This window comes from Muscardinus avellanarius (assembly GCF_963383645.1).
Source record: "Muscardinus avellanarius genome assembly, chromosome: 7".
NCBI lineage: Eukaryota > Metazoa > Chordata > Mammalia > Rodentia > Gliridae > Muscardinus > Muscardinus avellanarius.
The window spans coordinates 41,061,874-41,089,470 of NC_137793.1; the positions used below are offsets into that span (position 1 = coordinate 41,061,874).

Here is a 27,597-nt window from a genome sequence, read left to right on the forward strand (position 1 = left end):
CATCCTTAATTTCAGCCAAAGCATCACTGATCCCAAGAAATTTTCCCTGAACTCCGCTTCTCAGGTCTAGGTCAAGTTTTTGTTATGTATTCTCATGGCATATTACTTTCCTATTTTTCTTTATGATATATTAGCCTTTATTTTCTTCAGTATGATAATTTAATCAGCATCAGATTATTTGCTCCATAAAATCTGTTTTGGTTTATAGTTGTATGCCTGGAACCTAGCCCAGTTGTCAGCAATGATAGTGACTTAATAAATATTTGCAGAAAAAAAAATCAAGCTGTTGAAAATTAAGCTTATCTTTCTTGGAAAGTTTCAGTGTAGATTAGATATGCACAACGAATGCCTTCAAAGTCTTCAGTACATTCTCTCATAAAGAATAGTTTCCATAGCAGCTCAAGGTCAGTTACAGTCACGTTATTTACATGGTTGTAAATATGAATCTGACTGTTACCCTAGGGTTCTTATTTAAAACATGTAAAAGTTGGAAAAGTGGGAAGTTATCATGGGATTCACCAAAATGTTTTTCTCCCTCTACCCGTGAGAAAGATTTAGCCATCTAGAACAAAAGCTCTTCCAACATATTAGAATCAGCAGGAGAGCTAGCTTGTGGAAAGTATAAAACTGTACTCTGTTCCAGACTAGTATAGTTAACTTACATTTTTGTAGGAAGCCCCTTGGTAGGAAGAACTGGCATTTTATTTTTTATTTTTTATTTTTGGTGGTACTGGGGTTCCTGGAAACCCTTCTACCTCTGGGCTACACTCCCAGACCTATTTTATATATTTTTTTATTTGGAAACAGGGTCTCTTAAGCCAGCGAGGTTGGCTTCGAACCTGCGCGATCCTCCTGTCTCCGCCTCCCAAGCGTGGGGATTACAAGCGTGCGCCACCACGCCCAGCAGAACTGGTATTTTAGAAAAGTTATCTGGGGGTTCACTTATGTTCTTGAACTAGTATTCTAAGACCGGGGGGGGGGGTACAAAGTTTTGAGGATCCCTATATTGTTAAGTTCATAAATATAATATACATTTCACATTTTAGGTATAAAAAACTTTTTATAGCTGGGCATGGTGGCACATGCCTTTAATCCTAATTCATGGGAGGCTTAGACAGGAGGATTACAGGTTTGAATCCAGCCTCAGTAAATTAGTGAGACCCTTTCAAAATTAAAAAAAGGGCTGAAGTATAGCTCAGAGGTAGAGTACCCCTAGGTTCATTCCCCAGTACTACACACATACACAGAAAATCAAAGTTTTTAGGTCATTATTCTCACCAGGTTTTATATATATATATATATATATATATATATATATATATATATATATATATGCAATTCTAACTAGATGGATAGAAAAATCAGCTGAACACTGTTCATGAGAATTGATGAAGATAAAATATCTGTGATGAAGTAGTTAAAAGCAAGTACCAAAACTCAAATTTACTGTACTTTATAGACCACTTAAGGAAAGAGCCCAGCATGCCTTAATAGCTTACTGCTTTACAACCTGATTGTATTAACAGTAATTGTTGATGATGATGATGCCCCTAAATGGTAAAGAAACTACCAAATATAATATTAAGTGAGAGGTATACCTTAAAATGGTCTCATTTCAACTATGAATGTTAAGAGGTAAACTTCAGTTATATGGAAATGTTTCATGTATGAAATAGTTCACTACCTAAAGATGTTAGATACACCCTAAATAATTTTTTTTTTATCAGTGATTTAAGCTCTAGTTAAGTCTTACAGCTGAGGAAAGAGATCATTGGTTTCATCTAATGATGGGTAGTCATTTTAGTATATGTTTTGGGAGTATCTTTTTTTTTTTTTTTTTGATGGTACTGGGGTTCCTGGAAGCCCTTCTATCTCTGGGCTACACTCCCAGGCCTATTTTTATATTTTTATTTGGAAAGAGGGTCTCTTAAGCCAGTGAGGCTGGCTTCGAACCTGCGCGATCCTCCTATCTCTGCCTCCCAAGTGCGGGATTATAAGCGTGTGCCACCACTCCTGGCCGGGGAGTATCTTTAATGATCCTTATTTGGTAACATTTAATTTAAAAAGAACATGTTTATATCTTTATTATATATATGTATTTTAAACTATTCAGAGATTATGTTTAGTTAAGGCAACTTACCTCTTTTTCTCTGTTTTTATATTTTTCTTGGTGCATTATAGTCTCACATTATAACGTAATGTAAATCATGTTGACGGTCACATACATGCACACAGTACTTGTTGCCCCTATCCCTCCTGATTTCCCCCCTTCCCCTTACAGAGTACCGAGGTTGACATTGGTATTTTATATGTGTACATATAGCTGATGGTTGTAATTCCTTCAATGAGCCTCACTCTCTCCCTTCTTCCCGTAGACCACCTCCCTGGTTCCATGAGGTTTCCCCTCCATTATCTAGAGTTCCTCTGGTTTCCAGTTACGTAGCTTCCACAAATGAGAGAACAAATATGACCCTTCACTTTCTGTGACTGGCTAGTCTCATATAACATAATGTTCTCCAGGTCCTTCCATTTTCTTGCAAATGACCTAATTTTGTTCGTTATTAATGAGTAGAATTCCATTGTGTGGATATCCCATAATTTTGTAATACATTTATCTGTTGATGGACACCTGGGTTAGTTCTCTTTTTTTTTTTTTTTTTTTTTTTTTTTAAGTGAGGCATTGATGGCTTTTGTTAAAGTCTTATTCTAGGGGATAAAAAGGTCTGAATTCTAGTTTTGCTTCTGGTGCTGATTAGCTCACTAGCTCTTAATGTTGCTTTAGTTACTTAGTTCTTTGAGCCTATTTTTAGCTATAAAAAAGTTAAATTTTTTTTAGTTTTAGAACTTATAGTTAGTGAAACATTGTTACATTCAATTTTGCAGAATAAAGAATAAAAAATATTACAGTCAAATTAACCAAACCAAGTAGCCCCTACTCTAAAGAATTTTTAATCAGATGGTTTACTACATTAATTATTAAGGATCATAATTTTATTAATTTTATTTTATGTACTTTTCAAGTTTTCTACTATACACGTGCTTTAAGAAAGACACTACTGAATTGAATTCTGTAATGTTAAACTTTGCTTATGATTATTTTTAATGGCTGTAAATACTTTTTCTCCAAAAAAATACAGCTTAATGATGCTGAAAATAAATATAAGATTTTGGAAAAAGAGTTTCAGCAGTTCAAGGATCAGGAAAGCAACAAACCAGAAATTCGTCTACAGTCTGAAATAAATCTTCTCACCTTGGAAAAGGTACTCATGTCAATTTTTGACAGCTTAACTAGTCCAAGTGATTTGTTGATAAAATCTGTGAGTAATATGTATGCATATAATATAATAATGTTTCTCTGTATTCTTCTAATTAAAATAAGGACACAGCAAAGTCACAGCATGTGACATCATTAGTAATTTGTTGAGTTCTATGAGTTATAGCTTATGCTAATTAAAATATTGAATTGCAGTCAGCACTAACTCCAGGAATAAAGGAATTCACAAAAGTGACAGGAAACTAAAGAACTAGTTTCAAATATGGGCAAGAGCTAGGTGAAGCAAGGCACAATCAGTATCCTGTCACAAACAGCTTACTTAGGATGTTCCTGTTAGTATCAACTGCCATGTCACTGGATCCTGTGTCCTCTGATTCTAGAATTATACTGCTGAACTCTTAGTTTGGTAGCCATTGTGAATATTCTATGTATCATTACTTTCTAGATTCACTATCCTAAACAGGATTATTCATTTAAATCACACACCTGCACTTTACCTCTCAGCTTAGAAGAAGGTACATTGATTCTGTTTTTGTTTCCTATGATTGGAAGCCAGGTCCTGCCTCTTATTTATATTTGGATTCCCCATGTATAGTATGTACAGGGGCTAGTCATTAGAAAATGTGTAGTGTCCAACAGACAATTATGGTTGACATATGTATTGATATCTGTGAGAAGAGGAGGATTCAGTTATATAAAGAGCTATGGAAAATATGTCCAGGAAGTACTTGCAAAGGTACTCCACTGAGGTGAGAATTAGCCTCCATTGTGTGAGGAAAAAGCCCAGCCGAAAGTAGGAGGAGACAAGAATGTACAAGATCAGGTTTAAAATATAGGCCTCTAAAGCCATAGCAAGGTTTAGGTTTGTTCTTAGTTTAATAGATTTGTACATAACAGCAGTTAATGTGGCACATAGAGCCACATGACCTTAGGTCATATTCTGGCTCTGCCACTTAGTAGCTATGTCACTTTGGGAAATTTTTTGTACTTCTCTGTACTTATTTCTATATCTTGTAAATGGGGTTAATGAGGTAGATAAAGGAATTAAACGAGTTAACAGCTATAAAATGCTTATTAGCAAAGAATTAGGGTGTTGATTATTTTACTTAACATTTATCTTTTACTTAAAAAGTTTAGATAATGAGATACTATTGAAAAGTTTAAAATAGAAGAATAACTTGATCTTTACATTTAAAAAGAAAATGCACCTGGCATCATGCCTTTAATCCCAGTGACTTGGTAACTGAGGAAACTGAGGTAGGAGGATGGCAAGTTCAAGGACAAGCCAGGGCCACTTTAGGAGAGCTTGTTCAAATAAAAGGTCAAAAGGGGGGTGCAGCTCAGAGTAGACTGCCCCTCAGTTTAATCTCCAGTATGGCAATAAATAAAACTATTTTCTAAAACAAAAAATTGTGAGAAAATGACATTGTTTTTACCTTTTCACAAATCTCTGTAGTGTCTGGATAATAGGAGACAGCTGAATTCTTATATCTGCTTTTATATCCAATCTGCTGTTAGATTACACACCATGTAGCCTCTGGAGAGCTCCGCTGTGTACTCACAAAAGAATGTAAGTGGGAAAGACAGCTAATGTCTTAGCATTATTATCAAAAAATAATTTCAACCTTCTAGACACTTTGAGGTCAAAACTCTAGTCTTAGAGATGACCCAGAATGTCCAAAACTAAACTTGGTCATCTCCCCTGAAAACTGTTTTCTTCTGTTTCTGAATGTGATAAATGTTTCTGCAGCCTGTCAACTGCCAGGCTATCTTTGGGTCTTCTTTTTCCCATATTCATTCAATTACAAAACTTGTTGATCCTGTTTCTTACATATTTGGACAATCTCTTCATTTCTTAATTTTGGGCCATCTCTCAGTTTTCTACCAGTGAACTTGAATTCAGCTCAATATTTCCCACCCCTCTTTGGACAAAACTAAGTATTAAACTATTTTTGTGTTTGTAAGTATGAATTTTCTGTAATATCTACCAGAAATATTTGAATTACTCATTAGATCCTATCTCATCAGTTCTCACAAGATATGTTAAGTAGATGTCAATTACCTTGAGGAAATCCAGAGACTAGGTAGCTATCTCTGAATATATGGACTTGATAACTAGATTAATATCTACCTTAGAGATAAATTTTAAATGATTTTAAATTTTCTTTTTCCATTTACATTTGTACTAAAGGGATAAAATTTCTTAAACATATTAAAGATATTACCAGTACTGTGACTTGAGAGAAAAATGTATAATTGAACTGCCTCTATATTAGACCCAGTGATTTCATCTAGCATGTTTAAGCACCTAATAAAACAAGACTTTTCAACTTCTGAAAATTCTTTGTGAATCTTTTTGAGCCAGAAGAGGGCAGAATCTTATTTCTTAAATAGTAACAATGAGATAAAATACCAATCAGGAAGACATGAGTGGAAAAGTATCTGAATTAGTTTGTACGTTCTGGTTATGCCTGATTGAGAACTTTTAGGGCTTATATTTTAAAAATACATCACAAAAATTCCCATTTTCATAAAAGGATCTAAATAAATTAATGATAAGATAGAGTTTTGCAAATGTAATTCCTGGTTCCCTTTATTTCATAAGAACTGAATAATATTATATAGTTTTCTTTTACCTAGGAATTGTTTAATAAGTTAAAAATAATTGGGGTCTTTAAAACACATGGAAAAATACAATTTTGTAGGGTATACTGCAGTTGAAAAGAAAAAATAATGAAATAATATGGAGATTTTTAATCTAAAATGTTAGTAGTTAAAAATATTTGATATCTACCACCTACTACATGCCCACTCTTAGGGCAAATGAGAACAAGAAGAGAAAAGAGAGTAATAATTATCTTGTTGAGACTTCGATTTATTTTAAATGTGTTTTTTTTTTGTGTGTGTGTATGTGGTACTGGGGATGGAACCTAGGGGCATTGTACCTTCGAGCTACACCCCCAGCCCTGTTAATTTTTTATTGGTGCATTGTAGTCACACATCTTAATGGGATACAAGACAGTGAAGACATACATGCATACATCTCCCAATTATCCCTTACACAATTCCTACCCCATTCCCACTCACTCTTCCTCATGTTTGGCTTAGTGATTGATATTGATATGTTTGTTAGAGTACATCATTTGCCTTAGAGAATTTCCTTCTTCCCCCTCCCATCCCCTCAATTAGCTTGCCGTATTTGCTCATCTATAGTATCTGCTTCTTCGTCTAGAGTTCCTCCTATGTCTCATTTTTCCCTGGCGTCCACATATTAGGGAGAGCATCCAATTTCTTATTTTTTGTAACGGACTAATATTATTTAGCATAATGTTCTCCAGTTCCCTCCATTTCTCTGTAAATGTTGTAATTTTGTTCTTCTTTATGGCTGAGTAAAATTCCATTGTGTACATATCCCATAGTTTTGTAATCCATTCATCTGTTGATAGACATCTTGGCTGGTCCATAGTTTGGCAATTGTGAATTGTGTAGCTATGAACATATATATGCATGCATTAGTTTGGTAGTTCGGTTTCCTTTATTTGGATAGATACCCAGAAGTGGTATTGCTGGGTCATATGGTAAGTTCATTCCCCTTCTTCTGAGGATCCTCCATACTGTTTTCCAAAGTGGTTGCATTCATTTGTAATCCCACCAACAATGTATTAGAGTTTCATCTTATCTACATTCTTAGATGCATTTGTTGTTGCTTGTGTTTTGAATGATTGTCATTCTAGTTGAATTTAATTGAAATCTCAGGGTAGTTTTGACTTGCATCTCTCTAATTGCTAATGATGTTGATCATTTTTTCATGCATTTATTGGATATTTGAATTTCTTCCTTCGTGAAGTGTCTAATTTAGTTCTTTTGCCCTTTTTGATTGGGTTGTTTTCTTAGTGCTTAGTTTCTTGAGTTCTCTGTATATTCTAGATATTAGCCCTCTATCAGAAGATTAATTGGCAAAAATCTCCCATTCTGTTGGCTCTCAGTTGAGGTTCTTGATAAGTTTCATGCAATCCCATGTATTGATTTGCCTTTTAGTTTTCTGTGCCTTTGGGGTCTTGTTGCGAAAGTGTTTATCTGTGCCTATGTGTTTCAGTGTTGGACCTATGCCCTCTTCAAGGAGCCTTAAGGTCTCTGGTCTAATTTCCCAGTCTTTGATCCATCTTGAACTGACTCTTGTGCAGAGTGAGAAAGTGGGATTTATTTCCATTTTTCTGTATATGGCTAATCAGTTTTTCCAACACCATTTGTTTAACAAGCTGTCTTTTTTCCATTATAGGTTTTTAGTCCCTTTGTCAAAAATCAATTGGCTGTAAGTGTGTGGATTTGTTTCTGAGTCTTCTGTTCTGCTCCACTGGTCTATATATGTGTTTTGTGCAAGTACCATGCTGTTTTTATTGCAGTGGCATTGTGATATAGTTTAAAGTCAGGTATTGTGATTCCTCCTGCATGTTTTTTTGTTGTTGCTGAGAACTACTTTGGGTATTCTGGGTTTTTTGTTGTCCCAAGTGAATTTAAGGACTGATTTTTCTATGTCTGTAAGGAATGATCTTAGTAATTTAATGGGTATTGTGTTGAATCTGTAGATCACTTTTGGAAGTATGGCTTCATAAAATGTATTTTGGAGAGTCCTGTTTCTTTCTAGCTCACAAGATTGTTAGAGGAGTATTGGGATTAGCTCTTCTATAAAGGTTTTATAAAATTCACTTGGGAAATCATCTGGTCCTGGACTTTTCTTTGATCGTAAGCTCTTTATTGCTGTTTCAATCTCTTTGATTGCTATTGGTTGGTTAAATTTTCTATATCTTCATGACTCAGTTTAGGCAAGTTGTATTATCTAGAGTTGTCAATTTCCTCCAGATTTTCCATTTTGTTGGAGTATAGTTTTTCAAAGTAGTTTCTGATAATCCTCTGGATTTCTATACTGTCAGTAGTAATATATCCTTTTTCATCTCTTATCTTTGTAATTTGAGTTATTTTTTCTTTTTTTTGATTAATTTGGCTAGTGGTTTATCTATGTTAATTTTTTTTTGAGAAATCAGCTTTTGGTTTTGTTGATTTTCTATATTTTTTCTCTACTTTGTTAATTTCTGCTCTAATTTTAATTATTTCCTGTTTTCTACTGGTTTTGGGATTAGATTTTTCTTGTTTTTCAAGGGCTTTGAGTGTGTCATTAGGTTATTTATTTGGTGATTTTCTGCTCTTCTTATGTGAGCACTCAGCGCTATGAATTTTCCTTTTAATACTGTCTTCAAAGTGTCTCAAAGGTTTTGTATCTCTATTTTACTTTGTTTCAAGAAAATTTTTTTATTTCACCCCTTCTTCTTTGACCCATTCTTCATTCAGCAGTGTGGTATTCAGTTTCCACATGTTTATGTGGTTTCTCTGGGTATTTATTTATTTATTTATTTATTGGTGGTACTGGGGTTCCTGGAAACCCTTCTACCTCCGGGCTATGCTCCCAGACCTATTTTTTTATATTTTTATTTGGAAACAGGGTCTCCTAAGCCAGTGCGCATGGCTGGCTTCAAACCTGCGCAATCCTCCTGTCTCTGCCTCCCAAGCGCAGGGATTACAAGCATGCGCCACCACGCCTGGCTCTCTGGGTCTTTTTGTAGTTGATTTCTAGTTTCATTCCATTATGGTTTGAAAAGACACAGGGAAGTATGTCACATTATTTGAATTTGCTAGTGCTCACTTTGTGACCCAGAACGTGATCTATTTTGGAAAAGGTTCCATGAGCAGCTGAGAAAAATGTGACCTCTGCTATAGTTGGGTGGAATATTCTATATGTGTCTAATAGGTTTATTTGGTTGTTGATGTTCTTTAGGTCTGAGGCATCTTTGCTGGCCTTTTGACTAGAAGATTAGTCTAATAGTGTGAGAGGAGTGTTGAAGTCTCTCAGTATTATTGTATTGGGATTTATGTTGACTATTGTTATTTCCTTTTGCTAGATTGTTCCTTTTACCAGTAGAAAATGACCCTTTGTCTTTTCTAATAAGCTTGGGCTTGAGGTCTAACTTGTCTGATATCATAGTTGCTACTCCTGCTTGTCTTTGAGTTCTCTTGGCATGGATTACCTTGTTACAGCCTTTTATTAAGTTTGCTACTATCTTTACTTGTGTGTTTCTTCTTGCAGGCAGCAGATAAAGGGATTCTGCTTTTTAATTCATTTTGCCATCTTATGTCTTTTTATTGGGGAGTTGAGACCGTTTATGCTCAGTGTGATTATTGAGAGATGATTTTTAATTCCTAACATACTGAGATTTAACTTCTTTCTGAGGTAGTGTTCATCTTTGCTTAGTTGTTTGCTGGATGGAAATTCTTGTTTCTTTGGTTCTGGCATGTATTATATATTTCTACTTTGCAGTTAAAATACTAGAGTATTTTCTCTAGTGCTGGTTTTGAAGACATAAATTCCTTCAGCTTCTGTTTGTCATGGAAGAATTTTATTTCCCTGTCTAATTTGAGAGAGCTATCCAGCCCAATTTTTTAGTCATATAATGTGTGTGTGTGTGTGTGTGTGTGTGTGTGTGTGTGTGTGTTACTGATGGTGCAACCCAGGGGCTTTTCTACCTCTGGGCTGTACTCCCAGACCTATATTATACTTTATTTGGAAACAGGTTCTCACTAAGTTGCTGAGACCCTCACTAAGTAGCTGAAGCTGGCTTTGAACCTGTGCGATCCTCCTGTCTCAGCCTCCCAAGTGCTGGGATTACAAGCATGCACCAACATGCCCGGTTTTAGTCTTTTTATTTTTTGAAACAAGGATTCACTGAATTGCGAAGGGCTTCGCTGTGTAGCTGAGGCTGCCCGCAAACCGCAATCCTATGGTCTCAGCCTCCAGAATGTTGAGATTACAAGTGTCTGCCACCGCACCCAGCTAAGGGACTTCACTTTTAAATATTTTCTACCTAATTAGGGACTCAGATAGCAGTAAGCAACCATGAATAACCAAATACAGAGGAATGTGATAGAAACTCTTTGCAATTCAGAAAAGAGGACATTTGATGTTTAGTACCTAGCCATTTTAAGACAGTGTCAAGTGGAGATGAAATTTTAACTGAGCTTTAATATTTAGGCAAGCAGAAGAAAAAGAATTGGCACACTCAGGCAGTTACTTGGGTGAGAAATGTACAGAGCATAGAGGACATAAACATGATTGGAGCAGAGAGTTTTCCTATTGAAGAACACTAAGAAAATAGGTTGAACTGTTAGTATGGAAATTATACTTTGAAGAGCCTTGAATCTTAGGCAGAAGTGTGTGTTTAACACCATAGGCAAAAAGCGGCTATAGTAACTTTATTAATGAATAGTGAATTGTTCTGATACTGGTTTGCAGGATTGTAATAGATTTGAAGCTGCAGTGATAGGTTGATAAGAGTCTGGTCTAAGGAAGTAGCAATAGGACTAAAAAGGAATAAAATTCCAAAATATTTCAAGGGAGAATTCTATTTCTTTTTTTTTTTTTTTTATGGTACTGGGGATGGAAGCCTTCTACCTCTGGGCTACACTTCCAGACCTGTTTTATATTTTATTTGGGAACAGGGTCTCTTAAGCCATCACAGCTGGCTTCGAACCTGTGCAATCCTCCTGTCTCCGCCTCCCAAGTGCGGAGATTACAAGTGTGTGCTAGCACACCTGGCAAGAACTCTGTATTTCTTGACCTGGGAATAGGAGTTTAAAGATAATGCCATACCTATAATAGAGAACTAGAATTGTGGTACTGTCAAGGGTAGAAACAGGGAAATTGGGAACCAATGAATGCTAGTCTCTGTTTTAGTCTTATTAGTCTCTGAGTTGACTCCAGGTGCTGAGCTGAGTTTTCCTTTCAGGAGTATAGAATTAGACTTTTGGTACATTACTTGAGTCATGGACCAAGGAAATTTTAAATAAAAATAGACAACATGCACAGGCTTCTGGAAGTCACAGATTTACTCACTCTTTGAGTAGGGTTCTTAACTCGAAGTCTTTGAATGCCCTGAAATGACACTAACATTTTGGTTATATGCATTTTCTGAGAATTATGTCAATATATTTCTTTAGAATCACAGGGATATCTGTAATATTAAAAAAGAATTAAAGTTAGGAATCACCAATTTGGTGATAGAAAAGAGAAGAAAGAGAATTGTGTCTGTTTTACTAGCTTCAGGTTTTATTTGTTAAGAATTAAAACATTATATATAAAACCGTACCTGTGCTTTAAATTAGTGTGAATAACTGCAAATGTGAGTTATTTTAATATTTATGGCAAAACTGATAAAACCTCAGATAGTTTTTCCTGGTGAAGCTGGTCCACTAGGCCTCATCCTAGGGCCCATTTATGATGGCAGACTTTCTCCAGCCCTGTGGACATAGTCTCTTAACATTGAATGCCACACTTTATCGCATAGCTATAAAAAGCTTTTTAAATTCTTCTGAGATATGACCTGTTGTTATGTTACCAGGTAATATGTGTAAATTTTTGAGTCCTAAGTGGAAGAGATTATCTCTGATAATCTCAGCAATATTATTCAATTTAAGATACTTGAATGCAGTTGTGAAATGTCAACACATCTACATCCAAGCACTGGAGATTTGTAAAGTAGAAAAGATCTCAACTCCACATAGTTGTATTTTACTGCAAAGAATGTTGGTCTCTTGTGAAGGGAATTTGGCAGTCTGCTTTTCTTTTTATTTTCATATGAGTTTTCTGAAGTTGGAATTTTTAGAGTGTCTTCATTGCTGTTTTCCTATAAAACATTAGGGGGTTGTATGTATGGGAAAAAGTAAGCATGATATAAAAAAATTGGACTAGTTCAGAGGATCAGTGTTTTACTGTAATTCAAGTAGATTATTACATTATCACTTAATAGTAAAACTATCTTTTGGCTACATGAATTTGTTTGGTACTTGGTTTGAAACACTGAGTACATTCCAAAACATAGCCAAGTTGGCTTCGGTTCATGCACAACAGATTGCCTGCTGCAAGTATAAATAACCATATTTTTAATTGAATCACTTTAGTGTTTTTCTTTATATATTTGAAGAAAAATAGAAAATAAAAGATGTGTGTCATTAAGAAACATTATTTTTCTTACTCTTGAGTTTATTTTAACATTCTTAAAATATTTTTTACTTCATACTCTTTTTTAGTAAGTTGCTTTCTGATAAAACATTTCACTACTTCCAGTGTTTCTTGATTTTGCCAAAATATAGTTATAAAAGTATCTCTACTAGCTCTCTTCATTATCAGACAAAAACTCCACACAATATAGGCCTCCAAAAGGAAATTTCAGTTTCTAAGATTTAGTGTGCCTTCTAAATTGGAATGTCAACAGTTAGAAATGTGTTTTGTAGAAAATGAATGTATTTTTTACTCAGTATAATATACGTGTTTAAATACATTTATAGTAACTGTCTAGAGGCTAAGACTAATTCAGTTCTTTTTAGCCTAGGCTGTAAGGCAATAAAAATAAGACTATATTTTAAACAAGAAAATGTTCATGTGCCATAATATTTATAGTAAATTATGTAGCAGTTTTAGATGATGTCGTATGTTACACTATATAAACTCTTTTCTTAAGCCAGACTCTTTGTATATATTATCTTTCAGTGATTGTACACAGTGGTATAGTGTTTCACTTGATATGATTTTAATCACTCTTAGGTTGAACTTGAAAGAAAGTTGGAATCTGCAACCAAGTCTAAACTGCATTACAAGCAGCAATGGGGACGAGCTTTGAAAGAGCTTGCCAGACTTAAGCAGGTATGTAGTTTGTGACTTATACTTTTTATGTCTTTTCCCCATTTCTTTAGAAGTTTGCATGTTTGGCAACATCTTTTATGTTTAGATGTCTGCATTTGAATCTCCAGTGCTATTTTTTGGGATTGGGCTTTTTATTTTTTTTTAGTGTATTATGTGCAAAGATTCTCTTTTTTCATAATTAAGAACTAAGATTTAGCCAGGTAATCCCAGTACTTGGAATGCTGAGACAGGAGGATCACAGGTTTGAGAACAGCATCAACAAAATAGCAAGACTCTCAACAAATAGTAAAAACCAGTTTGCAAATGAAAAATAAAAGGGCTGGTGTTGTAGTTCAGAAGCAGGATTTCCTTGGGTTCAATTCCCAGTACCACCAAAAAAAAATTTTTTTTTAATTTTAGTTGGCAGCTTTGTTCTTCTCCAGAAGACTTTGGAAATGATTTCCTTTATTTTTGAGTTACAAACAACAACGTCTCTTTCCATTGGATGTGCTTCAGAGAGGGGACAATGTAAGAATAATGAGTTTAGTATTTTCTCAAACTTAAGAATACATTTGAAATATTATTCCTAGGAAGACAGAGTACTTCGATTAAGAAAAGGTATAATAAAGAATTAAGAGTTTAAAACCTTGATTGTAGTTTCCTGAATTCTTCTTAAATTTTCTTCTTCCTGCTACTAGACAACAAATATTGCTAGCTTCATGAGAAAATGATCTTAATTTTGGACATAATTTATTCAAATTATTAGGATTAAAGAAAATATAAGCAAGATTTTTCTTTTGAATCTAGTGTACTTCATCTAGAACTTTTAGGGATCAGTTAATTATTAGTTTACTATAAATTTGTTTTTCTTTAATATGGCAGTGTTAATTTGAATGAACTTGATATATAGTGTCTTTCAGGTTTGTATTTTTCTTAATGTGTTTCCATAACCATTAAATATTTTTGTGGCATTGTACTAATGTTTACCACCTTCACAGAGTGCTACCAAACTGCATGAGAATTAAAAAGTAGCAGACAATTTATCCTAATATAGCTTGTAAATGAGTTGAGTTTGTAAGCATTATAAATGAAGACATAGATGTCCATAAGTATAAAATAATATTATACAAAGTAACTACATAAGTATCTTCCTTTTCAATGCTTAGGACCAGAAGTGTTTGTGATTTTTTATTTTAGATTTTATAGTACTTGTATATATGTAATGAGAATCTTGGGGTTAGGACTCAAGTGTAAGCCCAAATTCATTTAGATTTTATATACACATTATACACATAGGCTGAAGGTAAGGTTTTTTTTGTTGTTGTTTTTTTTTTTTTTTTTTTCGTGGTACTGGGGGTGGAACCCAGGGGCTTTTCTACCTCCAGGCTACACTCCCAGACCTATTTTATATTTTATTTGGAAACAGGGTCTCACTAAGTTGCTGAGAACCTCACTCAGTAGCTCTGAGGCTGACTTCGAACCTGTGCGATCCTCCTGTCTCAGCCTCCCAAACGTGGGGATTACAAGTGTGCGCCACCATGCCCGGTTTTTACAATATTTTTAATGTGTCTGTGTTCTGACCATGACCAGTCATAGGAGGTCAGGTGTGGAAGTTTCCACTTGTGGCATTATGTTGGTGCTCAAAAAGTTTGAGATTTTGGAACATTGTGGATTTTTCAGATAAGGGATACTCAACTTGTTTAATGCTGACAGGATCAAGAATGGGCATTATGAGTAGTATTGAGGGTATCCTGTAATCAAGGCATTTTACTAGCTGAAAGATATGTCAGACATGGGCCTTTTCCTCAGGGAGCTTGGAATTTAGAAATAAGGAAGAAACAGCTATAAATACATTTATGGGCTGGGTATGGTGGGGTATGCCTGTAATCCCAGTACTTGGGTGGCTGAGACAGGAGGATCACAGGTTCATAGACAGCCTCAGCAATTTAGGCCCTCCACAACTCAATGAGACCATGTTTCAAAAAATAAAATAGGGCAGGGGTGTAGTTCAGAGGTATGATGCCCCTGGGTTCAATTCCCAGTACCATATACAAACACACAAAAAAATAACACGAATGAATGAATGAATGAATGAAAATTCAGAATGAAAGACTACCATCCAAGAACTCTTTTTTAACACATGCATCTTCATTCACTTTGCTATCTTTTGGAGTTTTCCATTCAATCCATTTTCTGTTTTTTCTTTCTTCTTAGATATTTTATACTCTCTTGCCTAAAAACCTCTGGTAAAGCAATTTTAGTAGTTTGTTCCTAATAAGAGAGGATATCACAAAAGTTCATATGCCCTCTTTCTCTTGAGTTACTTACTGTAAATGAAAGAAAGAAAAGTATTAAATTTATGGTTCTCTAAGATTTGTACTCCATGAAAGAAAATTAAAGTTTCAGTCCTTGAATGTTGGTTTCTCAGTGTAGGCCAACTTAACTCTTTATTCCACAAACTTTCTGCTTTAAAAGCAATACTGTAAACAAATTTTGAGGTCACTAGGAATCATTGATATCCTGCAGCCCACATTGAGATAACAATTTAAGAAAATAATAGACCTGAGGGTTTCCATAGTGAATTGTGCTTTGCCACTAACTAATTTTGGAAAACTAAAGTTAATAATTTCATAAAATTGGCACATTTCATATGTGTGAAAATTACTTCAAAATTTTTCCCTAAAACTTTTTATTAAAAACACATTCATTGTGTTTGAATATAAATTTGGAATTGTCTGTTTTTGTTCAGAGGATTGTTTGTGCAATTTTTTGTTTAAATTGGATTAGTACCATGTTAATTTTACATTGCCTCTGGTGAATAGCCACGGGGCTATAATCTCTGCCAGTAATTTGTCACATCAAAACCCTTCGGAGGGCCATACAAAACATTTGTGTAGTACGGATTAGACAGTGAAAGCCATATCTTAGATTGTTAATAAATGTTAATGACAAAACCCAGCTGGTAGAACTTGGAAATAAGATCTAATGCTTCATGCCTATTGCCAAAAGAATGTTTATACAGAGATTTCCATTACTCAAAGGTGACCTAGGATAGTTAATTTGTGAATTAAAAAATCATAACCTTCTAATTATTTAGAAAAAAGAACGTTCAATTCACAACCATAAAAGTCTGTGTTTCCAAGTTCTAAGCTTTATTAACCTTTTTCTTTTGAAATTGGAATGGCAACAGCTGTAAAATATAAATAAGGATAACAAAAAATGAATTTTATTTTAGAAAACAAAGAAATGATACCCTTACATTCTGGGTTTGCTATCTTGAGACAAAGTTTAAAGTTCTAATGGTTAGACTTTTAGAGGGTAATTTTCCTTTTTTGTGAAAATGTACTCTAGAAATATTTTTAAACCAAACAAATATATAAATTTGTCTACAAATACCTCAGTCAAATTGTCTGCTTTAATTTTTATGGTTCTAGATAACACATTTACCTAAAAACATTTCTTGACACCTTAGAATATAGTTAGGCAAGCAGAATAAAAGCTAGTTCTTTTTAAAAATAAGTAATCATTGTTATAAAATAACTTATTGAAGAAAACATTTTTATTATTTTAGTTCTATTAAAACTAGGTATGTTTATTCCCAGGACAGAAAACAGAACTAAGATTTTGGGTAGGATGTGGGTCCCTTACTATATTTGTGCACAGTAGATCTGTTTAAAACTAAGCTGATATATTTTAGTTAAAATAACACAGACTTCATTGGCTGACATCAGCACTATCTTGTCCAGCCTCCTGCTTATCCACTCAGAGTAATTAATTTGATTAATTTATAAGTAATTTAGCCAAGGATGGGATGTAAATCTTTGTTTAAAAAAACAGTTGGAGGTCCAAGTCTTGGTTAAAAACTGTGTCTTGAAACCATCCAGGCCCTCCTACTGACTTGTCAGCTCTGGGATATTTTCAGAAAACTTTACTTGAGTTCCTTAGTTTAGTTGTAAGTTTTTTCCCACAGACTTACATGGTATGTGTGAGTGGGAGAGAAGTAGTGGCCACTTTTTAGCCGCTGTTTAGTCTAGTGTATGTATGTTTACATCTCCTCTCTGGATTTATGGGCAGCCAAGGCAAAATAAAGATTATACTTACTTGATTGAGAGCCTTTAACCAGAGCACCTGGCAGTGGAGAGGATTTCTTTTACTTACAGAGAGAGAATGAGAATGAGTGTGTGTGAGATTATTATTAATACTATGTATTTGGTTAAAAAATCAAGTTATTTAAAGGATTTTGTTGTATGTTTTACAATAAAAACGTTTCAAGTTTTATAAATCTACAACTTATTTTGTTTGCAATCATACTTTTTTTATTATTTTAAAAATATGTTAGTTTGGCACCACATAACATAGAAAATAAAAACCACCAATACTCTTATCCTCTCCTCAACCAATGAAAATAATTTGTTGTGTTTTTGTCCAGATTTTTCTCTTTCTTTTAAAATAATTCTTAAGTGAAATACATTCCAAAGACAAGATTCTTATTTCCTCCCCCAGTAGCCATCTAGTTAAAGAAACAATATTATGAATTGCATTTTCTTCCTTCCTTCCCAAAGGTAATCACTATCTGTTTTTCTTTATAGCAGAAGACATTAAAGCCGGGCGTGGTGGCGCACGCTTGTAATATCAGCATTTGGGAGGCTGAAACCAGTGGATCACGGTTCATGGACAGCCTCAGCTACTTATGCCTTTGCAACTCAGTGAGACCCTGTTTCAAAATTAAGAATAAAAAATTGGGCAGGGGGTGTAGCTCGTAGATCAAATGCCTCGGGGTTCCATCCCCAAACCCGCCAAAAAAAAAAAGACATATTAAAATACATATGTAAGCAGCATTGCTTAGTTTTGCATGTTTTTAATTTTACACATGTGAATATACCATAGTTTTTTACACAGCCTTCTTTCAGTGGACATATTTTTTTCCAGATTTTCTTATAACACAACCTTGAATGTTCCTTGTACATATAAGAGTTTACTATCTAAAAATGAAAGTTCCGGTACTAGCATATGTTCACTTTTTTTTTTTTTTTGAGGGTCTGGGGATGGAACCCAGTGGCATTCAACCTATGAGCTACACCCCCTGCCCTATTTTTTTATTCTTTATTTTGAAACAGGGTCTCACTTGAGTTTTTACAGAGGGCCTCACTAAGTAGCTGAGGCTGTCTGCAAACTGGGATCCTTCTGTCTTAGCCTCCCGAATGCTGGTGTTACAAGCATGTGCCACCATGCCTGGCTTGTTCACTTTTTTAACTTCGCTATATATTGCCAAATTATTTTCCAAAGTGGCTGTATAAATTTGCAATTTCTAGGAGTATATATTCTTCACACTGTTGCCAAAATAAAATTTAAATGTCCTCAATTTTTAGTTTTGTGAAATAGTAGCACTTTTATGTGTGTTGCTCACTTAAATTTCTTCATCTCTGAAAAGCCTGTTTATGTCATTTTGCTTAATGGAAATGAATCAATAGGTAATACAGATTTGGGATTTATCAAACAAGTTTGAAATACTGTAATCACTATACTCTAGAAAAACAGATGACATGATGGAGAAATTTATTAGAGAAGTAGAATCTTTTAATTGGATAGAAATTCTGGAACTGTAATGTATTACAAGTGAAATTAAGCACCCTGTAGATGAATTAACATCAAATTAAACAGAAACAAGGCCATGGGAATTAGAAGATAAGTCAATAAAAGTATTCAAACTGAAACAGAGAGGGAAAATAAGATGGAAAATACAGCAGAGAACATATAAAACAGGATTAAGCATATGAGACTAACATATGTATAATTGGAGACTACTCGGAAAAAAAGAGAAAGAATGAGGAGAAATAAAAATTGGAAGAGAAACTAACAGAAAATTTTCCAAAGCAAAATTATCAATTCATATATTTCAATAATATCTGAATTCCAAGTAGGATAAATACAGAGTAAATCATAGATATACCAGACCAAAATTGACAAAGAAAATACTAAAAGCTGTGGTATGGAAGGGTGTTAGTGGGTAGGGACATACTGCTTTTAGAAGAAAAAGGATAAGACTGACTTTAACAGAAGGATAAAATATCCTTTAAAAAGGATAAGGATGACTTTTTAACAAAAGAAATTCCTATGTCAGTAGAGTAACACCTTAAAGTACTGAAAGAAAACAATACCAGCTTAAAATTTTATAAAAATGTTCTTCATAAATTAAAATGACAAGACTTTTTTGACTAACAAAAGTTGGGTGAATTTGTAATGGTAAGCCTAAAGTAAACTGAACACTCACGGGAGTTTTTTAGGCCAATAGAAAATGATTCAAAACAAAAGCTCTGAAACACAGGAGAATAAAAAGCAATGGAAATTAAATATCAAATGACAAAATTCGTGACAAAAATAGTGCAAAAATTGAATTAAAATTTATAAAGTATATTTTCAGTGAACTTGTAAAAGTCCTAATTTATATTTGATTTTGTTAACTGGGGGAACTATATATCTAAGAGTAAGGAAAAAAAGTTGAGAAAGGGGAAAATTGACATCAAATATTTAGTTTAAAAGAGGAGAGGGCATGGTGGGACATGCTTGTAATCCCAGTACTTGGGAGGTTGAGACAGGAGGATGACAGATTCACAGCCAGCCTCAGCTACTTAGTGAGGCCCTGTTTCAAAATAAAGAATAAAAAATAGGGCTAGGGGTGTAGCTTGGAGGTAGAATGCCCCTCGGTTCAATCCCTAGCACCACCACAATAAATAAATAAGTAAATAAAATAGATGAAATGAATAGGAAATAATATAATGGAAACATTTAGCCAGGTGCAGTGGCATACACTTATAATTTCAATACTTGGGAGGCCAAGACAGGAGGATAACAGATTTGCCACCAGCCTCAGCAAACTCCTAAGGCTCTCTGCAACTTAGACCCTTCAAAAAAAAAAAAAAATGGGACTAGGGTAGAAATGCCTGAGTTCAATTTCTAATAACACACACAAAATATTAAATTCATATATTATCACCAATTTTATGTGAATACGAGAAACAAATTACAAAACGGACTTAAGTTTTTTATTTATTTTTTTTCCAGAACTGGGGATTAAATTCAGGGGCATTCTACCTCTGAGCTACACCTCTAGCCCTATTTTTTTATTCTTTATTTTGAAATAGAGTCTCACTAAGGTCGGAGGGCCTCGCTAGCTGAAGCTGGCTATAAACCTGCAATCCTCCTGTCTCAGCCTTCCAAGTACTGAGATAACAAGCGTGTGCTCCCACGCCTGGCTCTTACATGAGAATTTTAAAAATAGAAGTCGTCTTGTATCTGTTAGAGAAATTATAATGAAAAACCTATACACATAGAAGACTCTAGACTGATGGCTTTACATTTTAATTTTAGTAGACATTTTAGGAAAATGCAATATACGCTAATGCTGACATTCTCATGCCTCTGTTGGAGCAGTATGAACCCTAAGTATGTACCCAATTGAAATGCATACAAATGTTTACCAAAGGGCACGTGTAGTAATCTTCACATCAGCATTAGTTAAAAGAAACTGCCCAAATGTACTTTAGCTGTGTGGTGAATGTATTGTATATTCATTCAGTGGAATGCTATATAATACTGAGTAATCAAATATACGGAATAATACAAATGCATCTTGGGAAAAAAGTGAGAAGTTAAGCCCAACAAAAAGCGAAATATACTGTACAATGCTATATAACGCTCAAAGCAGTCAAAACTTACTGTGGTGTTAAAATCAGAGTGGTAGTTATCTCTGGGACAGGGTGAGTGATTAGTGCCTGGGAGGAAACAGGGACTTCTGGGGCTCTGCTAATCTCTTGATCTAGATGATGGTTATGTGAGTGATTCACTTCGTGAATATTTAGCAGAACATACCACTTGTGATTTAGCACTTTTCTATTATAATTCAGCAAGTAAATTTATTTTTAGAAAATTTATGGCACATACATATTGACCTACCTCTCCCTCTTTTAGGTTCTGTTCTAAAGAAAATCATTTGTTTTTAAAGAAGTATATAGAAGACTCATAAGCATATGTGCCTAGATTTTTGTATGATCCTGGAGAAAAAGGGTAGATAAGCATACTAGCTGAGGGAGCTAGAATTAGTGTTCAAGGACAGTTACTGAATTTTTGTAGGTGCCTCTTCATATAAATTTCTATTTCTAGGGCTAAAAAATCTGCTGGAATTTGATGATTAATTTGGCTTAAACAGGGATCTTTATAATATTGTTTTTTAAGCCAGGCGAGGTGGCACATGCTTGTAATCCCTGCGCTTGGAAGTCTGAGACAGGAGGATTGCACAGGTTCGAAGCCAGCCTCAGCTACTTAGTGAGGCTCTCAGCAACTTAGTGAGACCCTGTTTCCAAATAAAGTATAAAAAAGGTCTGGGAGTATAGCCCGGAGATAGAAAAGTCCCTGGGTTCTACCCCCAGTACCACACACACACACACACACACACACACACACACACACACACGTGTATGTATGCATAATATTGGTTCTTCAATCAATAAGCATGGTTTAATTCTTCAGTCATTTAGAACTGTGTTCTTCTGTTTGACAATACTCACACCTTTCTTTGAAGGTACTCCTGTGTATTTGATTTTAGATGCTATTGAAAATGGCAGCTTTTAAATTTTCATTTTCCAATTGCCTTTAGTAGAGAAATAAAATTGATTTTTATATATTGACTTTGTTTCTAGAAAACCTGCCAAAGCCACTTTTTGTGTGTTGGGGGAGGTACTGGGGAATGAGCTCAGGGACATTCTTCTTTGTGTAATTAGCTATTTCTTAGCTGCTCTTCTTATCATGGGTATTTGTGGCAGCAATTCATTGTGCACACAGCAGCCACTTTCTTGCCTTCTACTTTTTTTACACTATGATATTCAGCTAACCTCAGTCACCAAGAAGGGCATTTCTAGATTATATATAGCTCATGGATCTGGCAGGTGAATGGCTGTGTCACAGATACTGTCAAACAGAATTGGTCATATGAAATATATATTCCTGATATTAAATATCTGTCTTGTTTCTTTGTTTCTTTCAAGAGGGAACAAGAAAGTCAGATGGCTCGACTTAAAAAGCAGCAAGAGGAATTGGAACAGATGAGACTGCGTTACCTAGCTGCTGAGGAAAAAGATACAGTAAAGACTGAGCGCCAAGAATTGCTGGATATAAGAAATGAACTGAACAGGTATAATCATTAAAATGTTATCTTTTTTTTAATAAAACAAAAGTTCTAATAGGACAACTTTTTAATTGGGCTATTTGGTCCAGGGAAGGTAGAGTTTCAGATCACTTAAGGATAGAGTAGATCATATATAAAGTAGATCTTAATAAACTATATTATGATATTAGTAAACCAGGCCTGGTGGCACATGCTTGTAATCCCAGTACTTGGGAAGCTGAGACTGGAGAATCGCAGGTTCAAAGAAGCCTTGACATATAGTAAGACTCAGCAACCTAGTTGAGTCTACTAAAAAGAAAAAAAAAAAGGGGGGCTGAGGTTGTGGCTCAGCGGTAGAACTCCCCTGGGGTTCAGTCCTCAGTACCAAAAAGATAAGACATTGATTGAATTTTATATGAACTTCACATTTGGTAGCAAAAACACAATCTTCATTTAAGCCACAAAATGAAATCTTCATTTAAGCCACAAAAACAATGCTTAGCACATAGCACTTTTTCATTTTCATTGCTATATATGCTACAAAATATGGGAAGGTAAGGATCATGTTATAATTAATGTGTGACATCTTCCAAGCCTACATCATTGCAGACATTAAATATTTATTGAATAGAGTACAGATTGAACCTTATAAGCATAACATTTAGAGTTTTTCTTTTAAAACTGACATTTTCTAAATACAGTTTAATTCAGCCGGGCGTGGTGGCGCACGCTTATAATCCCAGCATTCGGGAGGCTGAGACCGGAGGATCGCAGTTTTCGGACAGCCTCAGCTACTTAGTGAGGCCCTCTGCAACTCAGTGAGACCCAGTTTCAAAATAAAGAATAAAAATAGGGCAAGGGGTGTAGCTCAGAGGTCGAATGCCCCTAGGTTCCATTCCCAGACCTGCAAAAAATATGTGTGTGTGTGTGTGTGTGTATATATATATATATACACACACATATATAGTTTAATTCAGCCCTGAATACATCTAATATAATAATTGCTTTTTTTCATACATGGAGATATCATGGGGTACTTTTATCAAATATATGTATGAACTAAACTTTCCCCCCCAAAAAAATATTCTTATGTTGAAGCTTTGACTTCCAATGTGATGGTACTTGAAGAAAAGCCATGATGGGATTAGTTTTTTTATAAGATGAAATGCCAGAGCATTCTTGATCTCTTTTTCCCTCCTACTATTGGAAGACAGAGCAAGAAGGTGATTTTCTAGAAACGGAACATATTGATACCTTGATATTGGACTTCTGTATTATAGTCTAGACGTGTGAATAACCCCATTTCTGCTAATCTAAACCCCATTTCTGAAAATCTATGATTTTCTTTGGCAGTACAAGCCAACTGAGACAGTGTGCCATGTTCTAACAAAAATATATCTGTCCTTTGATAGATTAAGCTAAAAAGCTTTCGTCTTTAAATTACCCCCTCACCCCCACTCTTGGGAGGCGGAGACAAGAGTATCGATTACACAGTTTCGAAGCCAGTCTCTCTGGCTTAAGAGACCCTGTTTCCAAATAAAAATATAAAAAAGGTCTGGGAGTGTAGCCTGGATGTAGAAGAGTTTCCAGGAACCCCAGTACCACACACACACAAAAAAGACTATACAGTAGTACTATGTTACAGGGGAAGGGGGTGCATTCCAAAACCCCCAGGAGATGCCTGAAACATACCGATCCTATGTATTCTGTTTCTTCCTATACCTACATGTTTATGATAAATTTTAGTTTATAAGTTAATAATAAGATTAACAATAATAATTAAATAGAACAGGTATAACAATATACTGTAATGAAAGTTATATGAATGCTCTCCCTCTCTCTCAAAATATCTTATTATACTGTACTCACCCTTCTTATGATGGTGTGAAGTGATACTATGAGGTGATAATACCTGTGGGGAGGCCGGCTTCTGTGTAAGGCTTGCTTGAACAAAGGTGCTGAGGATACCATGACAGTGGATCTAACAACTTAAGAGGAGTACTAAGTGGCTTAACAGGCAGGTAGCAAATACATCTGGACAAAGGTGATTAATATCCCAGGCAAGGTGGACTGGCAACTGAGACTTCATTATAACAGCATATAATTTAAAATTTATGAATTACTTATTTCTGGAATTTTCAATTTAATTTTTTGGACCATGGTTGCTTATGAGTATCTGAAACTAAGGAACACGAAACCAGGTATGGGACTACTGTAATTTGTTTTTATGTTGTTGTTTAGTGAATTCTCTAACATGAAACTATGTTGAAGTTGTGATTAAGATGAAAACGATACTGCAGAGAGGCCCAGTGTAGCACAGTAGTTAACAATAAAATCTGGCTCCATAATTTATGAGCTGTGTGACCTTGAAAAAGGTATTTAAGTCTCTTTAATTTCCTCATCTCTGATGGCAATAGTATTTCTTTAGTTATTTTGAAATTTTAAAAAAGTAAGACACAAGCTGGTTGTGGTGGCATGTGTTTGTAATCTTAGTACTTGGGCAGCTGAGACAGGAGGATCTCAGGTTCTTGGCCAGCCTCAGCTACTTAGTGAGGTCCTTTGCAAGTTAGTGAGACCCTGTTTCAAAATAAAGAGTTAAAAATAGGGCTGGGGGTGTAGAATGCCCCTGGGTTCGATCCATGGTATGGCAAAAAAGAGAAAGTGAGAGAGCTATGTGTTCCAGATTTTGTGTCAGATGCCACTGATGAAATTAGAAATACTTCTGGCATGAATGACTTAGAGTCAAAATTATTAGAGTATAGGGAAGCTGGGGAGAAGAGAGATCTTCTGTTCTCTTTCAACAAGTGGTTTTTTTTTTTTTTTTTTTTGAGTGTTTGTTCTTAGCTTATTTTTTTTTTCAGGGGTCTTACTTTTTTGGAACCAGAATTGAACCCAGAGTGCCATACCTGCAAAGAAGGAGCTTTGCCTCTGAGCTAAGCCTCTTTACTGAGGGTTTAAACAAAGTCTTGTAAAAACAATTAAACACAGGAGCCAGCAAAGCAGTCATAGGTTAAGATAAGCAAAAACAGCAACCTCAGGGAAGGAAAGGTTAAACATTTCTAGGAAATGGGAAAGTCACATCAAAGTCCATCACAGCTAATCAGTTCCATCCAGACCTTGGAAGCTTGTCTGCATGCACACAATTTCCACTTAACTGTGTACTATGTACCTGGTCATGCTAGTCTGAGATGGACACCTGTGCATTGGTCTGATAAGGCTCCGAACAGGTATATAAGACTCTTAAACCAAAATCCTCACATATAGTGAGGACACAATATATGGAATTACTAATATTTACAATATAAATATGAAATTTTTTATACTTCAAAGTGCCTCTTAATATTACTAATATTACTAATAACCCTAAAATATTCATACAAATAAATTTTAAAGTATTACTGCTGTGAATGAAAACACAATAACTAATGACAATATAGCTGTACTCAGAACAAAAAGAAAAATATAATGGTCTTTGACATAGACTTTCAACAAATATTTATTTGGTGTCTACAATGTTACAGTCTTGGAAGATCTTATACATTAATGAATTATAACATGATCCTTGCCTTGCAAAATTTTGTTGTCATTTATAACACCAAAACCAAAACGGTGCTGTGTGCTAAGCACTGCTTTGTTGGCATAAACAGAGATAGCATTTTTGCCTATCAAACTTGAAGATCATATAAAATTGAATCTTATGTCTTTATACATTAGGATTCAGAGAACTGAAACTAACAAGATTGAATATATTGCAGACAAGAGCAGAGTTCTCTATATAAGTTTTAAGAAAAATCAATTAAATGACAGGCAAGATCTAGTAAAACAGTTTATGTGAGGAGACCCAGGAGGATTTAATGGCCCTAGTAACAGTGTGACTTGGCTGCCAAAAGGTTGGTACAGTTAGGAACAGTAACAGAAAGTTCAGTATGTAGCACCGCAGAAATTTCTGGGGTGTTCTTACCTATATAACATATATTCTAAGGGAAATCAACTACCTAGAGATCTTTTGATGGAATGTGGCCAGGGCAGTAAGAGGCTGTCATCATTTTTGGTTAGCAGAGTGAGGCATATTGAACTTGGAAAACAGAACCCTCAGGCAAATGGGTAGGTAGCCATCTGCAAATGTCTTCTAGGAAATGGGAAAGTCACATCGTGCTATCTCTATGCCAACAAAGCAGTGCTTAGCACACAGCACCGTTTTGGTTTTAGTGTTATAAATGACAACAATCTTTAAAAAGTAGGTTTTTCCTCATGGGCAGGAAAAAAAAAATAGACATAAATTCAGTAGGAGAGCCGGGCATGGTGGCGCATGCTTGTAATCCCCGCGCTTGGGAGGCTGAAAACAGGAGATCACACGGGTTCGAAGCCAGCCTCAGCTACTTAGTGAGGCTTTCAACAACTTAGTGAGACTCTGTTTCCAAATAAAATATAAAAAAGGTCTGGGAGTATAGCCTGGAGGTAGAAAGCCTCGGGGTTCCACTCCTAGTACCACCAAAAAAATAAATAAATAAATTAATTAATTAATTAATTAAAATAAATTCAGTAGGAGAAGGAACTTTCTAAAATTCTACAAAGCAGATTCCTAGTGGCAGGATGTCTATGAGTTGAATACATACACAGCATATTTTTTAGAATAAAGTTGTTTTAATAATTTTTAGGGTTTCTTTTGCTTTTAGGTTCTAAAATTCTGTTGTGATCATGACTGATGATTTGCATTTTGGTAAATATTTGGTAGGGATAATGTATCAGTTTTGTGTTTGTGAAAATTGTATCTGTCTATCATGTAAAAAATGAAATGGTTAAAATTTGTGGTACAGTTTGTCATGGTGTGTCATTAATTTGCTAAGAGGACTCTCTTCCAGGATGGCTGTAAGAATTGGGTAAAGGAGCCAAGTACCTCTAATCCTAGTACTTGGGAAGCTGAGACATGAAGATCACAGCTCTGAATCCAGCCCACCAATTTAACAAGACCCTGTTTCCAAATAAAAAAATTAACACCGGGCGTGGTGGCGCACGCTTGTAATCCCCGTGCTTGGGAGGCGGAGACAGGAGGATCGCGCAGGTTCGAAGCCAGCCGTGCTGGCGTAAGAGACCCTGTTTCAAAAATATAAAATAGGTCTGGGAGTGTAGCCTGGAGGTAGAAGGGCTTCCAGGAACCCCAGTACCAATAAAAAATAAAAAATAAAAAATTAAATCAGTCTTAGGGGTATAGCTCGAAGGTAGAATGTCCCTGAGTATAGTCCCAGGCACCACAAAGAAAAAATTGAGGTTAAGGAAATAGCTATTCAGAAATCTATCCTTGCCCATCCACATGCATTGCTCAAATTTATGGGAAAAAAATGTTACTAATACCTCTTAATCATCTCTTACTATTTGGGTTTTGTTTGTGAGAATAAATAAAGATATTTGATGTCCTTCTTGGACGTATACTTCAGC

At 35.1% G+C, this 27,597-nt stretch overlaps 1 protein-coding gene across 1 annotated transcript in view; it reads left to right on the forward strand.

Annotated features, from left to right (window-relative positions):
* The window catches only part of CEP120 (centrosomal protein 120), a gene marked incomplete at its 3' end in the record, with an annotated part of 77,181 nt that overhangs the window by 47,808 nt on the left and 1,776 nt on the right, over positions 1 to 27,597 (forward strand). The window contains exons 17-19 of the mRNA XM_080698551.1: positions 3,138 to 3,260; positions 12,924 to 13,022; positions 22,043 to 22,188. Of these exons, the coding sequence (XP_080554677.1) occupies positions 3,138 to 3,260; positions 12,924 to 13,022; positions 22,043 to 22,188 (368 nt within the window). The remainder of the gene's footprint in view (positions 1 to 3,137; positions 3,261 to 12,923; positions 13,023 to 22,042; positions 22,189 to 27,597) is intronic.